Here is a 15,152-nt window from a genome sequence, read left to right as displayed (position 1 = left end):
AATATAATAAATACTGGCCTCTCCTTCCACCCCTAGGTTAAGTCCTCTCCTAAACACAGCAAAGAACACAGTAAATTGTACTGACGGTTTGAAGCCATTTCTGTGAAAGCATTACTGTACACATACTGTACATTACAATTTTATAGCAACCTCTCTTTCTGGTGAAACCTGGAGCTATTCTGATCACGGAAAGTATGTGAAACACGAACAGGTCAATGAATACCACGCAGACAGATTTGGGACATGGTCATGCTTTTATTATTTTTTAAATAAAAATATATTAACTGCTACGATACAAATTATTGTCTTCTGTGTTTACATTACATTTTGTGATTATGAGTGGGCCCCGGTACCATTTTGGGGATACCACATTCTTGTATTCCTGAGGGCAACGCTCATATTCTTTACTACTGTTCATCCGTGTCCAGCAAATTATTGCGATGAGATGTAATGTAACGTACATCGTAAATATTGATCTCTCCTGATTTTCTCTTTAGTTCCAGTAACATACACCATGTTTTTTTTTTTTTTTTTCATTAAAAAAATTAATCTCCTAGCAAAGATTTGAGCAGAGGTCCAGCAGAGGGCATCAATGTAGATCATCTAGTGATGAAACTGAAGGTGTCTTTTTCGTCCAGCAGAGGTCAGCAGAGTCAAACATTTGAATAGGGGGGAAAGGGCTTGATTTGACGTTCTGGAACACGGCCCACTTTTCCTTGTGCGCGTCGACAGAATTCCTGTTGGGACTATCATCTTTAGTCGCGTTGCTGCCCCCTACTGAACAGATATGGAACACTCACACATAGACATCCAAGATAATTTCAGTCCTCATATGAGCACCATTCAAGGCAACAACTAAAAAAAAAAACGAATTATAAAAAGAGAAATAAAGAGAAGTATGTAAAGATATGACGGACTGAACATAAATGCAGGAGTCCTAAGATATGTATTCCATTCCGTTCAGGGGGTTGATATTTCTTGGGTGAAGGGCAAAACTGCAAGGCATTTCACCCAGAATTTGTTTTAATCCCACAACAGGCCGTTAATTACTCTTAACTGGAAACTTCAGTTGTCTTTTGAGGAATGATTTATCCTGAGGCCGCATCATGTCAGAAATGCCCATGAATGGAATGAAGAATAAATGCCCCCATATCAGCACCCAAAAGCATTCAGATCAACCGTTTCTGTACTCCCCGACACATTATCCCTGTAATAATAGCATACGTGATTCAAGTGTATTCAGTGTATAATCACTGAATGATTAATTTAATTTTCTGTGTGACCCATCTGTGGAATATGAGGATGTAGAGAGAGTCTGCCATGCAAGAAGTTCCCGCTTTACTGTAGTTCCGATACTCAGGAACCAGACCCAGAGTAACAGACTAACATCCTTCTTTGTTAGACGGCAGTTGCAAACCCTTTACTGAAGCCACTCCGTGCCAGTCTGTGCTGAAAGGTTTGGGGTAAAGCACGGTAAAAGTTGAGTATGGCAGCAGTTTCTGCTCACAATATTACTGTACGTTTTTTTTTACTCTGGATATAGGTATTAAGGCCTTAGGGTCATAGGCAATAAGACTATTTTAAAAAGACTTGTGTTTATATATTGTAACGCAACATATTCGGTTAAAAAAATTTACAATCAACTGCAATCAGAACTGACCTAGTTCTCTGGGTCGACAGGAGAGTGCTTAGCTGGAGTCGAAACTTTGGGTTCAAACGCATGGACCGCAGAACTGCATTGCAACTTGAGTGGCTAATCCTTATTTCGCGGGTTTAGATAGCTGTTCCAGGTGCAATGCAGCTCTGTGGATGCTGAAACTCTGGGTAAGCATACCGTGTGTTTCGGGTGTGGACGGAAAAGCAGGAAATCAACATTGAGCTACTGGTGATCATACGCACGTGTTCACCTTTCCCAGTGGGCGCCAGCTAATCTACAGACACCTGCTGGCTATGTGTCCTGATGCTGAAACACGGTGAACAGACTCACCTGTGGATTTTGCAGGATGACTGAGCAGTACATGACCTCACCTGCAGGGTTCTCAGATGGCTGGAACAGTGAGAGGGAACAAGTTTCTGTTACTGACCAGGGTTTACATCACATCACACGACAATCATTTAGCAGATGCTCTTATCCAGAGCGAAGAACAGCAGTGGAGACCGTTATTGTTACCCTCAGGTGTACAAAAATGCAGTATCACCACAGAGGTACAGAGTCCCATAATCACTAATAATCTTTCGTAATCCCATGTACAGTTATTGATTATTAGCTTTACTATTTGCCTAACAAACAACAATTTGGATTGTAAGGGAAGAAGCTACAATCAGACAGATAACTTGTCATACACAGCCGTAGCTATAACATTAACCAAAAAGTAAATTCAGTGAAAGAAAGAGAAAAAAAAGAAAAGATCTCTAAAGATCTGTAGGAAGGAAGAGATGAGACTGACTGTTAACAGTGCGATTCTCTGCAAAAAAAACGTGTGAGAAACCCAAACGCTACCCAACCTGAGACTGAGGTGAATTCATTCTGCGTGATGATGACCGTGCATTGGTGAACACTGTGCTGTAGGTCACTTCCTCTTCAGGGTGGACGGTCTGCCAGGAGAGAGACACAACGTGGAACTCATCATAATGGCTGGTCCATCTGCAAAGACCTTTCACATCGTACAGTAGGGCCATTCGACTGGTGGACCAGGAACAAGCAAGCGAGCTCATTTCCACGTAATCGTGAAGCAGCGTCAAGCTACTGTTCACAGAAGTCAACAAGTGTGAAGAAGAGGCAGTAAGTCGGTTGCAAAACATCAGATTGTGTCAGCATTATGTGAAACTTAGGTTCTCCATAATACAATGTAGTCATGTTTTGTATTGTTGGAAAACTGAGGTCATGGGGAACAAGTCAGTGTCAGAATTTAGTTCAGCTTGGTAAGTGCAGAATGTTTGTACATGGGCTTCTTTCACCTGAATACACAACTTAGACGTTTTATTGTGGGCAGTAATTTCTTCCACACGACCAGAGTCAGCGCTCAGCCGTGTCCGTTATGCAGCTCTGCAGCTCGTTCTGTGGTTCGGGCTCGTGTTCCCGATTGACTTTTGACTGGCAGACAGTGACTGCCTTCGACCGCCGGCCCTCTCAAGCCACGCACCGTCAGCTCGCTCGTCCCGCCCTCTCTCGCTCCTGCGTTCGCCCGGGCGCTCTCTCCTGCGAAGGAGACGAACAACGAGCTGTGACAAGAGCACTCGATCGTGACAAGAGGTGTGAGACAACGCCGCCCCCCGCCCCCCCACGCCCCACACGAGATCCCCTACTTCCTGTGAAATTCTTGTGACTCTGCGTACCGCGATTCGCTAACGCTGTGCTGACTGATCACGCATGCAGCACCCACAGTGTTTTTTGACACCCAGCATGCTTTGTGGGGATGCTCACCGTGTTTCTTCCACAGCTTCCAGGTGACCACGGCAACAGCCACCAACAGCAGCAACAGTGCCCCAGATGTCATCAGGACGACTGTGAGTTCTGAAAAACTTACAACAGCAGCAACAACACAAAAGGGGGGGGGGGGGGGCATGCGATTTAAACTGAGCGGGATATTTCTCTGTCACATCACCACGCCACAGCATGCCAGCATTACTGATGCTGATACACTACTTTTTTAAATAAAAAATAATAATGGTGGTCCAAAACTGCATTATTTCTTACAGTTTTTCTCGATTGCTTACACACTAAAACTGGATCTTTTAGCAAAAACTCCCAAATGATTACTTCAGCTCTCAGAGGACCAACACATCTCTCAAAACTAAAAACACTTTTCACTTGTTTTAACACATGCTGCAAATTGTCAAACTTTTTCTGCAAATCTCTACAAACAAATGCCCTCATGAATCACTGGTTACACACTGTGTTCATGCAACAAACACTAGTCAAAACATTTAACTCAAGTCATCACAACCTAAACTCAGGTAGCACACCTTTCTCAAGGTCCAAAAACTGCAGGCCATGGAGGAGGCCTGTGGAGATATTGCACTTGAATCCATCCAAGGGTGGATTAGGCATACCAGGGCATATTTCCCCCGCTGCCTTGCACGAGCTAACATCATGTGTGATGTGGATGAAATTTTGTGGCCTGACCCAGCCCACAGACAAGACGCCGATCAAGCTGACGATGCTGAGTAGTGTGTGAACTTCTCTAAATTGCAGTTTTTTTTTTTTTTTTTTGTGCTGCACATACTTTTGAGTTCCTTTTTTTGAATACTACTCTCTTGAAATTACTACTTTTTTTGTTCCTTCAACGGTGATGTGTACTGTATACTGTACAGTATTTCACTTTCCAGTACTGCAAATAAAATATTTGGAAAGTTGCAACTCCAGACTCACTGCTATAAAAGGTTTTTGCAGTAGTGCTTTGAATTTAACTCACTGGTGTGTTACGGGTAATCTACATTGTCTGTGATTTTGATGGCTTAAGTGTGCCATATGAAGTCAGTTTAATTTTGATGGGAGAGTATATGCTTTTGAGAAGATAATTTGAGTTTGGCATGAATGTTTGAGGTTTGTACTGGCTGATGTGTAGTTTTGGGATTGTGTTAATAGTTTTGAGAAAAGGGGGAATTGTTTCATAAAATGTGTCAATAGAAAAACATTGTAACCATGTCACATGTTACTACTAACAACAACAACAACAGCAACAACAATAACAATAATAAGTTAAAGATGATGAAGAAGGCTTATTACAATTATTATTATTATTATTATTGTTGTTGTTGTTGCTTCAACTATTTTTTTTCTGTGAAGTTGAACATTTAGCCGCTTCCTTTACATGAACGTTACTTGTTATCGTTAGTGGCCGTTGGTGGTGAAGATGAGAGATACCCTGTGGCTGCGGTCCGCTTATGAGATGAGGGCTCGGTGGATGTTGCTGGTGTGACTGCTGAGCCGACCGGAGGAGATGTGCACGGCGCTGCAGATGCAGTGCGGAGAAAAAAATCATTTTCGTTTCTTGCATTTAAAATTCTGATGGTTGCAACCTAGCGTTGGAATCAGTATATTAAACAATGAATGTTTCAGTGGAGTTGTTCTCCATATTTTATGGCATTAATTTGTGTGCGTGTGTGTACGTGTATGACTGTGTGTGCTGTAGCACTGTGGTAATGCAAAAGGAGAACAGAACTCCCCACTTGCTCTCTACGCACTCCACAGTCTGCACAGCACCGCAAGACAGCACTAGCAGCAGTTGGTGAAAAAAACTCCACAACATGCAATCTACTTCCCTCTGCTTTTCAACTCTCAGAGAGAGTGGCAGAACAGACATTTAAAATTCTATGACAGAATGCATCCTTATACAGGCTTGCTTTGAGTTCCTTACGTGTGGTGACAGTGGGAGTTGTAGTCTTCTGAGTGACATTGATGTGAACAGGGATCTGTAGTTCTCCAGCAGCACACCAATACCAGCCTGTGTCCTCTCTGTTCAGCTCCCTCATCGTCACAATGAAGACATTTTCAGAGCGGTTATCTTTGATCTCTGCTCTTTCAGATTTATTAGAATTCACTTCCACACAGGAGCCCTCAGCCCTGCACCACTTCTTCATGCTGCTCGATTCATTATAGTGGCACTGCACACTGACACAGCCCCCTTCCACACCGGTCACCTCCTGCTGGTCAACCCGGAGTCCAGGAGTGCCTGAACACCACAGAATAAAAACAAAAATATAAAGCATTGCATCTCTGAATTTACCCCCGAAATCCCCAAATCCAAAGTAAAAAGTAATTTGCAGACTAAAATAAATTTCATGCTCTCATGGATATATACTGGGAGTCAGGCTTCAAAAAATGGCAAATAATGTTGGCACCACACTGTCATTTTTTACGTGTAGTCAACCAAGGGTTTGGCAGAGTAACAATGATATTTTTAATATCACAGGCCTACACTTTCACAAGATTTGAAAAAAAATGTATCTCAGTCTACATTAGAAAGCGTGGTGCAGCTTACGGTCTGAACACACTGGGAAAAGTGAAGATGAAGGAGGTGTCATTAAGAGGAAGACGGCCTCGCTGAGTGCAGGGTGTGCGGCAGCCATCTTACCTGCGGTGACAGACAGGTACAGATACTTGCTTTCATCTACAATCAAATTATTCCCGATCTCTACAGCACACCAGTAATATTCAGAGTCCTCTGTCTTCAGCTTTGCCATGGTAACAGTGAACACATGATTGTCGGGGTCATCAGTGATTGACGTTTCACCTTCAACTTTTGGAGAGTCAGTGCGCACTACAAAAGAACATCTATGCCACGGTGTCCCACTACACCAGTATTTCACATGCTTTTCATATTTCCTATCATAGTGACATGGGATGGTGACAGATCTTCCGCTCTGTACTGCTACTTTACTCACTGTGGACACAGCACCAGCACCTGCAGACAGAAACACACACTTCATCATGTGGGGTGCCATGTGTAAAAAGTTGCTAACTCTAAAAAACTACATTTTTCCACATTCAGTTAGTTACCCCTTTCATTCATTCTAATACACCAAAAGAAATATGCTAACTGGCCATGTCCCCTATGTGTAAAGACATGAACGAGGGCGGTCTCATCCACACCCACGCAAACACAGCTAAAATGGTCGCCTCAAAATGGCTACCCTGAGTTAATTGGCTCAAGCCATTGGGAGCACGCACCGAGTTTCGATTTTCGTCTAGTTCAGTTTCAGTTTTGTTCGCCGTGACTTGTGAGGGACGGAGTAAACTGCCACTGAACAGTCGAAGGAGCTGGTCCGAGGAAAATTTTGCCAGCTGCGAGCGGAACCCTGAAAAGCGGTCGCGGTTTCCTTTTTTGATACGTGTTTCCGGGTAAAATTAAAATCTATTTATAACAGAGGCCAGATAAAGAGGCAGACATCAGACACTCAGTATCACTGCAGACACACACGACAGTAAGGCGCTACAGCGTAAAAGCAATGGTACAAGAAAACAGAGATTAAAAGCATTTACACTTCAGTTCCTTTATTGCAGTTACCCTGCTTTCTAAATCATTCACTGAGATGAGTGATCCAGTTTATTCAGGACCGTGTTCCAATACCACGGATTCTAGTAATTGAAAGCAGCTTTCAGCAGTTGAAGTTTTACATTACAGTCAACTAGCAGACCCTCTAACTTAGGAAGGCAGCTAAATATGAATATTAAATTACAGTTAGACGCCCGACCTGACACCAAGATATTTTAGAACCCGCTCTCTGGACGACCGTCACAGGTGGAGGCTTTAAAATGCAGCAATTTCTGAGGGGGAGCAGCAGAAAATGTGGAATGCAAACAAGCGTCCTGAGGTTTCCTTCCAGTTTTATTATTATTTTAGTAGAGCTTCACTGCCTGTGGCTAAGTCCTCACTTCCAGCAGGTGGGCATGCTTTTATCGTTCATTTTTTGCAAAGTTTCTTGAAAAATGCATTTTTTTTAAGTCTGAAAAATTAAAATAAAATAACCCCCCCCCCTCCAAGAGTAAGCAAATAGAGAAGCACCTGAATTCCAAATATGGTCTGTTTATGTTTATGAGTTATACTCTGATTGCAAATAAATAAATAAATAAAATTAATAATTTATCAATCACATCATACTCATATTTTAGTCGTGTAAATTAGAGACTTCAGTATAACTCCTTCATTGAAGTTTATGGCACAGACTGCTACAATGCACCAGTATTCAGTATACAGTGTGAGAAACGAGTCCTACCTGGTAATACAGGGGGAAGTGTGAGGATGATGATGGAGAGGAAGAGTCGCCATGCGGGAGCCATGCGTGTGTGACAGGTGTCTATGTGTGTGCATGTCTGTTACGAGAGTCCAGCTCCCTTTAATATGATTCTCACTTCCTGTTCCTCTCAGGCCCAAGCTAGATATCATTTACAGACTGTGAATATGTGTAGCGTGTTACACAATTAAACATGGTGTTATTGTGTGTGTGTGTGTGTGTGCGCATGAGTTTGCTGTGAGACCGTGGTATTGTAAAAGCAGAACCGAACTCCCCACTGGCGTTCTCCATGCCAGTGGCACCCTACTGTCCGCACAGTACAAGAGAGTGCTGGCAGCAATTGGTGAAAACTTTCACGACATGCCATGTCCCGCGAAGGGGTAGCTACAAGGCTAGGAGACTGAAAATAATTTTGTTGTTTTAATAAACCCAAAAACAGGCGGACCCTGCAATTATACTCATGCCGTCTATTGCATCACCTTTCAGTTCATAAATAGCAGCCTATATATATATATATATATATATATATATATATATATATATAGCATTGATAAATTTAGCATTGCTAAATCATACTGCTTTTTGGAGATTCGATTTTCACTTCCCTCAGCTGAACTACAAAGTTCTGTGCCATTGTGTTTAAAAACAGAGCACAAAAAAAAAAAAAAACCCATGATTCATTTTGGAATCAAGGGCCCAAGCCCACCAACTTAGCAATTTAAAACACAAGACCACAAAACTGGAACAGCTCCTCCGGATTTGCAGGATAAGGTGGTGTTCCAGTTGCAGTGTAGTTCTGTGGTGTGGAGGTTTAATATGGTTTCAACCTGAGGTTGGCAGCTATTGCTCCAAGAACAAGTCCTTCCAGATTGATAATTGGTACGTGTTGTGATGTCTTCCTTCGGCAAGAACTTTGAGATCTAACAGGGAGTATAATACTAATAAGGCATATTTGTCCCATGTTTAATATATACACACACATTACACAGTACATACATACACAAACACTTTCTTAAACCTTTAAGCAAAATATGATATTTATGATTGCCACTGAGTCCAGAAATTCAGAGAAGAAAAGCAATGTCATGTGATCATTGCTGCTCGAAATGAAAGCAGATTCTCAGCGAATAACTGATGGCGACAGCACGCAACCAGCACTCCCAGGAAACGGATCCTCTCACTCTATTCCTTTGTGACATCATTGTCTATATCAGCCCTCCTCCTCCTCTGCCATTTTCCTGGGGCACAGTAAGTTCCCAAGATGCAATGCAACATCACCTGACCTGAGTTTAAAACATTAAGTCTTTTGCTGTTCACACAAGGCAAAATAGCACAACTGAACAATCAGGATGCTTGCCATTGACTAAATTATCATTATTGATACTATTATTATTATTATTTTTTTAAATTATTATTACTACTATTATTTTCACATTAACAGCAATGTAGTACCCTCAGTGGATAATGTTGGTCATACTTAAATTCCTCCTTAACAAACACCACGACTGATGACCTAAATCTCCCTTTTCCGTAAACACACCCATAATCTACAATTTAATACTTTAAGTGGAAGGTGTGGCAGAAAGCAGCATTATTACAGTCTGAGTGGCCTTGTCTGAACAGGCTGCATTGCACAACCGACGACGTCTACCGACTCATAGGGAGAACAGCGTCTTCTCTTGCTGTCATATTTACATCACGTGAAAAATCCCAACACAGATAGACAAGACACAATTCCATTTTATTTCTATCTTTACATTTACAGTAAAAATTTGCTTTTGTCATTACTGTTAATTACTGTAAATCTCCACATTCTGTTGTCTGACCAGGAAACACACAGTGAGGATCTCTGCAGTTAAAAAAAAATAAAATAAAAATAAGTTGTTTCTAAACTGACGACACATTTTGAGGTCTCTACTGAAACTGTGCCGCCCCCTGCTGGGGACCTCAGAAATGAAATTCATTCAAATAACAGCAAACTGTCAACGAACAGTATGGCATCAGTAGCCAAATCATAACTTTACTTTTTGTAAATTTCCTCTTAAAATCTGAACCTGTGCCCTATACTGAAGAAACATATTACACAAGTGTACTTGGAAGGGAAATGGAAGAGGTATACAAGCATTTAGGGCAAACAAAAACGGAGTGGACCATGAACAGATATTTTGGACACCATAGGAGTACATGGCTCTGTATTTGGAGGTGGAGGCTGCATACCACCGTGTTTTCAACAGAGCTGAACAGTTAACCGATGTCTGTGAACGATCCAGAAAAACTCTTTCTGTTCGCCAAGATAGTTCAACAGTAACTCTTAGACGGGAATGTAGCGAGTAATGTAGTGGCGCTGTTTCGATTTCAGTCGTGTACTGATCTGACCTGGGTCAAACACGTTTTGAAACACTTGCTTCAGGCACTGGTAAAATCGGAAAACAATGCCGCACATCCCTGAGAGTTTTCAGCGAAACCACTCCTTGAGAAAGAGTGCAAGTGTGTGTGTGTGTGTGTGTGTGTGTGTGTGTGTGTGTGTGTGTGTGTGTGTGTGCGTGCGCGTCCTGGGACAGTCTCTTAGCTCTTGCATATTGGTGTCACTTAGCAGGATAGTAGCTACAATCCCTTACAGTACACAGACACCGCAGAAACCACTCACAAATTAATTACACCATATCTACAGACACCTACAGACCCATTTAGAGAACACACCACACTGTAATTACACTATCTACAGACACTCACAGACCCATTCAGAAAACACACAAACTGTAATTACACTATCTACAGACACCCAGAGCCCCATTCAGAAAACACACCCACTATGATTACAGTATCTACAGACACCCAGAGCCCCATTCAGAAAACACACCTACTATAATTACACTATCTACAGACACACACAGACCCATTTAGAGAACACACAGACTGTAATTACACTATCTACAGACACACACAGACCCATTTAGAGAACACACAGACTGTAATTACACTATCTACAGACACCCACAGACCCATTTAGAGAACACACAGACTGTAATTACACTATCTACAGACACTCACAGACCCATTTAGAGAACACACAGACTGTAATTACACTATCTACAGACACCCACAGACCCATTTAGAGAACACACAGACTGTAATTACACTATCTACAGACACCCACAGACCCATTTAGAGAACACACAGACTGTAATTACACTATCTACAGACACCCACAGACCCATTTAGAGAACACACAGACTGTAATTACACTGTCTACAGACACTAAAATAAGGCACACTGGCTGGGTGCAGCTGACACAGGTGACTCAACATGACGGGGGGGGGGGGGGTACTTTGAGGAAAAAAAGGGTGGGGGGGGCAAAGTCTATAAGAGAGTGCGTTGTCACGGTGACCGTCAGAGCCACAGTGAGGCACTAGGTGATGAAGCTGATGAAGCTGAAGATCGGATTATTTGACGGGACGTCGCGGATGTTTTCGCTGTCGCCCTCTCTCTCCCCAGGGGGCGGGGCAGCTGGGGGAGGAGGGGCAGCTGGGGGGGGGCGAGGCAGCTAGGAGTAGCGCTGGGTGAAGCTCTGGTGGAACTCCTTCACCTTGGCCAGGACGATCTGCAGCTTCTCAGTCGGGGGCAGGATGGTCATCCTGGAGGGAGGCAGAGAGACAGGGGAGGGAGGCAGAGAGACAGGGGAGGGAGGCAGAGAGACAGGGGAGGGATGCAGAGAGACAGGGGAGGGAGGCAGAGAGACAGGGGAGGGATGCAGAGAGACAGGGGAGGGATGCAGAGAGACAGGGAGGGAGGCAGAGAGACAGGGAGGGAGGCAGAGAGACAGGGAGGGAGGCAGAGAGACAGGGGAGGGATGCAGGGGACACAAGAGGAGGCAGAGAGACAGGGGAGGGAGGCAGAGAGACAGGGGAGGGAGGCAGAGAGACAGAGAGACAGGGAGGGAGGCAGAGAGACAGGGGAGGGAGGCAGAGAGACAGGGGAGAGATGCAGGGGACAAAGAGGGAGGCAGAGAGACAGGGGAGGGAGGCAGAGAGACAGAGAGACAGGGAGGGAGGCAGAGAGACAGAGAGACAGGGGAGGGAGGCAGAGAGACAGGGGAGGGAGGCAGAGAGACAGGGGAGAGATGCAGGGGACACAAGAGGGAGGCAGAGAGACAGGGGAGGGAGGCAGAGAGACAGAGAGACAGGGGAGGGAGGCAGAGAGACAGGGGAGGGAGGCAGAGAGACGGGAGAGATGCAGGGGACACAAGAGGAGGCAGAGAGACAGGGGAGGGAGGCAGAGAGACAGGGAGGGAGGCAGAGAGACGGGAGAGATGCAGGGGACACAAAGGGAGGCAGAGAGACAGGGGAGGGAGGCAGAGAGACAGAGAGACAGGGGAGGGAGGCAGAGAGACAGAGAGACAGGGGAGGGAGGCAGAGAGACAGGGGAGGGAGGCAGAGAGACACAAGAGGGAGGCAGAGAGACAGGGGAGGGAGGCAGAGAGACAGGGGAGGGAGGCAGAGAGACAGGGGAGAGATGCAGGGGACACAAGAGGGAGGCAGAGAGACAGGGGAGGGAGGCAGAGAGACAGGGGAGGGAGGCAGAGAGACAGGGGAGAGATGCAGAGAGACAGGGGAGGGAGGCAGAGAGACAGGGGAGGGAGGCAGAGAGACAGGGGAGGGAGGCAGAGAGACAGGGGAGGGAGGCAGAGAGACAGGGGAGGGAGGCAGAGAGACAGGGAGGGAGGCAGAGAGACAGGGGAGGAGGCAGAGAGACAGGGGAGGGAGGCAGAGAGACAGGGGAGGGAGGCAGAGAGACAGGGGAGGGATGCAGAGAGACAGGGGAGGGAGGCAGAGAGACAGGGGAGAGATGCAGGGGACACAGAGGGAGGCAGAGAGACAGGGGAGGGAGGCAGAGAGACAGAGAGACAGGGGAGGGAGGCAGAGAGACAGGGGAGAGATGCAGGGGAACACAGAGGGAGGCAGAGAGACAGGGGAGGGAGGCAGAGAGACAGGGGAGGGAGGCAGAGAGACAGAGAGACAGGGGAGGGAGGCAGAGAGACAGGGAGGGAGGCAGAGAGACAGGGAGAGATGCAGGGGACACAAGAGGGAGGCAGAGAGACAGGGGAGGGAGGCAGAGAGACAGGGGAGGGAGGCAGAGAAGAGACAGGAGAGGAGGATGCAGGGACACAGAGGGAGGCAGAGAGACAGGGGAGGGAGGCAGAGAGACAGGGGAGGGAGGCAGAGAGACAGGGGAAGGAGGCAGAGAGACAGGGGAGGGAGGCAGAGAGACAAGGGGAGGGAGGCAGAGAGACAGGGGAGGAGGCAGAGAGACAGGGGAGGGAGGCAGAGAGACAGGGGAGGGAGGCAGAGAGACAGGGGAGGGAGGCAGAGAGACAGGGGAGGGAGGCAGAGAGACAGGGGAGGGAGGCAGAGAGACAGGGGAGGGAGGCAGAGAGACAGGGGAGGGAGGCAGAGAGACAGGGGAGGGAGGCAGAGAGACAGGGGAGGGAGGCAGAGAGACAGGGGAGGGAGGCAGAGAGACAGGGGAGGGAGGCAGAGAGACAGGGGAGGGAGGCAGAGAGACAGGGGAGGGATGCAGGGGACACGAGAGGGACAGCCGTCAGCCGCGGTGATCTCCGACGTCCGCGCGCTGCTCGAGCGGCGGGGCGGTGTGCAAAACCAGCTCGAACTGCCACCCTTAGCCTGCCGCCACGGAGGAGCGGTCCGGCAGTCTAACGCGCTCTACCTGCCTCTCATGACCCCGAGCGCCCCCTGCTAACACGTCCACACTGGGCTTGCGTACCTGAAGTGAAAGGTTCCGTCCCTCTGTCCGAAGCCACTGCCAGGGACCAGGCAGATCCCGGTCTCCTCCAGCAGCTTCATGCAGTAAAACATATCTGGGGCCTGGCCCGTCTCCTAGAGACAGAGGAGGAGAGGGAGGGAGAGGGATGAGAGAGAGGGAGAGAGCGATAAGATAGCGGGATGGATGAGAGAGAGGAAAGGATGAGAGAGAAAGAGAGAGGGAGTGAGGGAGTGAGAGAGGGAGAGAGGGATGGAGAGAGGGAGAGAGGGAGGGATGGAGGGAGTGAGAGAGGGAGGGAGGGATGGAGTGAGAGAGGGAGAGAGGGATGGAGGGAGTGCGAGAGGGATAGAGGGAGGGAGGGATGGAGTGAGAGAGGGATGGAGAGAGGGAGTGAGAGAGGGATGGAGTGAGGGAGAGAGGGAGTGAGAGAGGGATAGAGGGAGGGAGGGATGGAGTGGAGAGGGATGGAGGAGGAGGGAGGGAGGGAGGAGGAGTGGAGAGGGATGGAGGGAGTGAAAAAGGGAGGGAGGAGGGAGGGAGGAGGAGGGATGGGGTGAGAGGGATGGAGTGAGAGAGGGAGGGAGTGAAGAGGGAGGGAGTGAGAGAGGGATGGAGAGAGGGATGGAGGAGGGGGATGGAGGGAGGGAGGGAGTGAGAGGAGAGGAGGAGGGATGGAGGGAGGGATGGAGGGATGGAGGAGGGAGTGAGAGAGGGATGGAGGGAGGGAGGGAGGGATGGAGAGAGGGAGTGAGAGAGGGATGGAGGGATGGAGTAGAGGGGAGAGAGGGATGGAGGGAGTGAGAGAGGATAGAGGGAGGGAGGGATGGAGTGAGAGAGGATGGAGGGAGGAGGGATGGAGTGAGAGAGGGATGGAGAGGGAGGGATGGAGGAGGGATGGAGGAGAGAGGGATGGAGGGAGGGATGGAGTGAGGGAGGGATGGAGGGAGGGAGGGAGGGATGGAGAGAGGGAGTGAGAGAGGGATGGAGAGAGGGATGAGAGAGAGGGAGGGAGGGAGGGAGGCAGCGCACACCTCGGCCTCCCTGATAGCCCGCTCAGGCAGGGCGATGCGGGGGAAGGAGTACATGGCGCCCTGCACGGGGTTGCAGCTGATCCCCGGGACCGCGTTCAGGGCCTGCTCCGTCAGCCGAGCCTTCAGAGCCAGCTCATCCAGGGTGGCGGTGCGCTCCTGGGGGGGGGGGGGGGGGCAGGTTACAGTACCACAGAACCGCACGGTTACACACGGACCGCTCGACCAAACAGAAGCAGAGCGTGCGATTCCACCCAATCACACGCCGTATGATCACACAACCGTCCTGGGGTACGTTCGGGAGCTCCCGGTGCTCCGCGGTGTTTGGTAACGCCCTCACCTTCATGAAGGTGGCGTAGGAGGGCTCCCCCAGCTCGGGGGGGTTCACCACCAGGTCCAGCAGCGCCTGTCCCGGGACGGGGGGGCACAGTCGGACCGACACCAGTTTGGTGAGCTGGGCCTTCACGTCAGGGTCCAGGTTTATCACCTCCATGTACCCCCCACGAAAGCCGCACCTGAGGGGAGAGTGGCACACAGTCACGCTGAGGGGGGGGGGGGCACACAGTCACGCTGAGGGGGGGGGCGCAGGGGGGAGCAATTTCAGCT

At 47.9% G+C, this 15,152-nt stretch overlaps 2 protein-coding genes across 8 annotated transcripts in view; both read right to left on the bottom strand.

The window, feature by feature from the left end:
- Window positions 1–235: 235 nt before the first annotated feature.
- Window positions 236–7,953, bottom strand: LOC135254003 (polymeric immunoglobulin receptor-like). 3 transcript variants are annotated; one of them, XM_064333923.1, is made up of 9 exons: window positions 6,674–7,690; window positions 6,078–6,407; window positions 5,361–5,675; window positions 4,826–4,955; window positions 3,425–3,522; window positions 3,144–3,199; window positions 2,506–2,595; window positions 1,988–2,047; window positions 236–777 (listed from the first exon to the last, which is right to left on the bottom strand). In XM_064333923.1, the coding sequence occupies exons 2-9, from the start codon at window positions 6,184–6,186 to the stop codon at window positions 775–777; spliced, it is 861 nt and encodes a 286-aa protein (XP_064189993.1). In that variant the 5' UTR covers window positions 6,187–6,407; window positions 6,674–7,690; the 3' UTR covers window positions 236–774. The 3 variants fall into 3 exon arrangements, 2 of the variants coding, with proteins under 2 accessions (XP_064189993.1, XP_064189994.1); XR_010329731.1 differs by lacking the exons at window positions 236–777; window positions 6,674–7,690 and adding an exon at window positions 7,720–7,953 and having other exon boundaries at window positions 1,987–2,047; window positions 3,144–3,196; window positions 3,425–3,514; XM_064333924.1 differs by lacking the exons at window positions 236–777; window positions 2,506–2,595; window positions 3,144–3,199; ... (1 more) ...; window positions 4,826–4,955; window positions 6,674–7,690 and adding an exon at window positions 7,720–7,949 and having other exon boundaries at window positions 1,987–2,047.
- Window positions 7,954–9,459: 1,506 nt separating this feature from the next.
- Window positions 9,460–15,152, bottom strand: part of LOC135253994 (alanine aminotransferase 2-like) — a 26,068-nt gene continuing 20,375 nt past the window's right edge. For all 5 annotated transcript variants that reach the window (XM_064333907.1, XM_064333905.1, XM_064333904.1 and 2 more), the window contains 4 exons: window positions 14,887–15,061; window positions 14,550–14,705; window positions 13,519–13,631; window positions 9,460–11,372 (listed from right to left, as the gene is read on the bottom strand). In XM_064333907.1, coding sequence (XP_064189977.1) covers window positions 11,282–11,372; window positions 13,519–13,631; window positions 14,550–14,705; window positions 14,887–15,061 — 535 coding nt within the window. In that variant the 3' untranslated portion in view covers window positions 9,460–11,281. The remainder of the gene's footprint in view (window positions 11,373–13,518; window positions 13,632–14,549; window positions 14,706–14,886; window positions 15,062–15,152) is intronic.

This window comes from Anguilla rostrata, chromosome 4 (genome assembly GCF_018555375.3).
Source record: "Anguilla rostrata isolate EN2019 chromosome 4, ASM1855537v3, whole genome shotgun sequence".
In the NCBI taxonomy this organism is placed as follows: domain Eukaryota; kingdom Metazoa; phylum Chordata; class Actinopteri; order Anguilliformes; family Anguillidae; genus Anguilla; species Anguilla rostrata.
Note: the sequence above shows the minus strand (reverse complement) of the source record. Positions and strands in the feature narration are given on the sequence as shown.

Bases quoted from the DNA above. Each gene is read 5' to 3' on its own strand.
- LOC135254003 (XM_064333923.1), bottom strand. From the start codon at position 6,186: ATGGCAAAGCTGAAGACAGAGGACTCTGAATATTACTGGTGTGCTGTA. The intron at 4,956-5,360 runs GTAAGGAACTCA...CTGCATCTGCAG, and splicing joins AACTCCCACTGTCACCACAC to CGCCGTGCACATCTCCTCCG. The intron at 2,048-2,505 runs GTTGGGTAGCGT...TCACTGTTCCAG, and splicing joins TGAATTCACCTCAGTCTCAG to CCATCTGAGAACCCTGCAGG.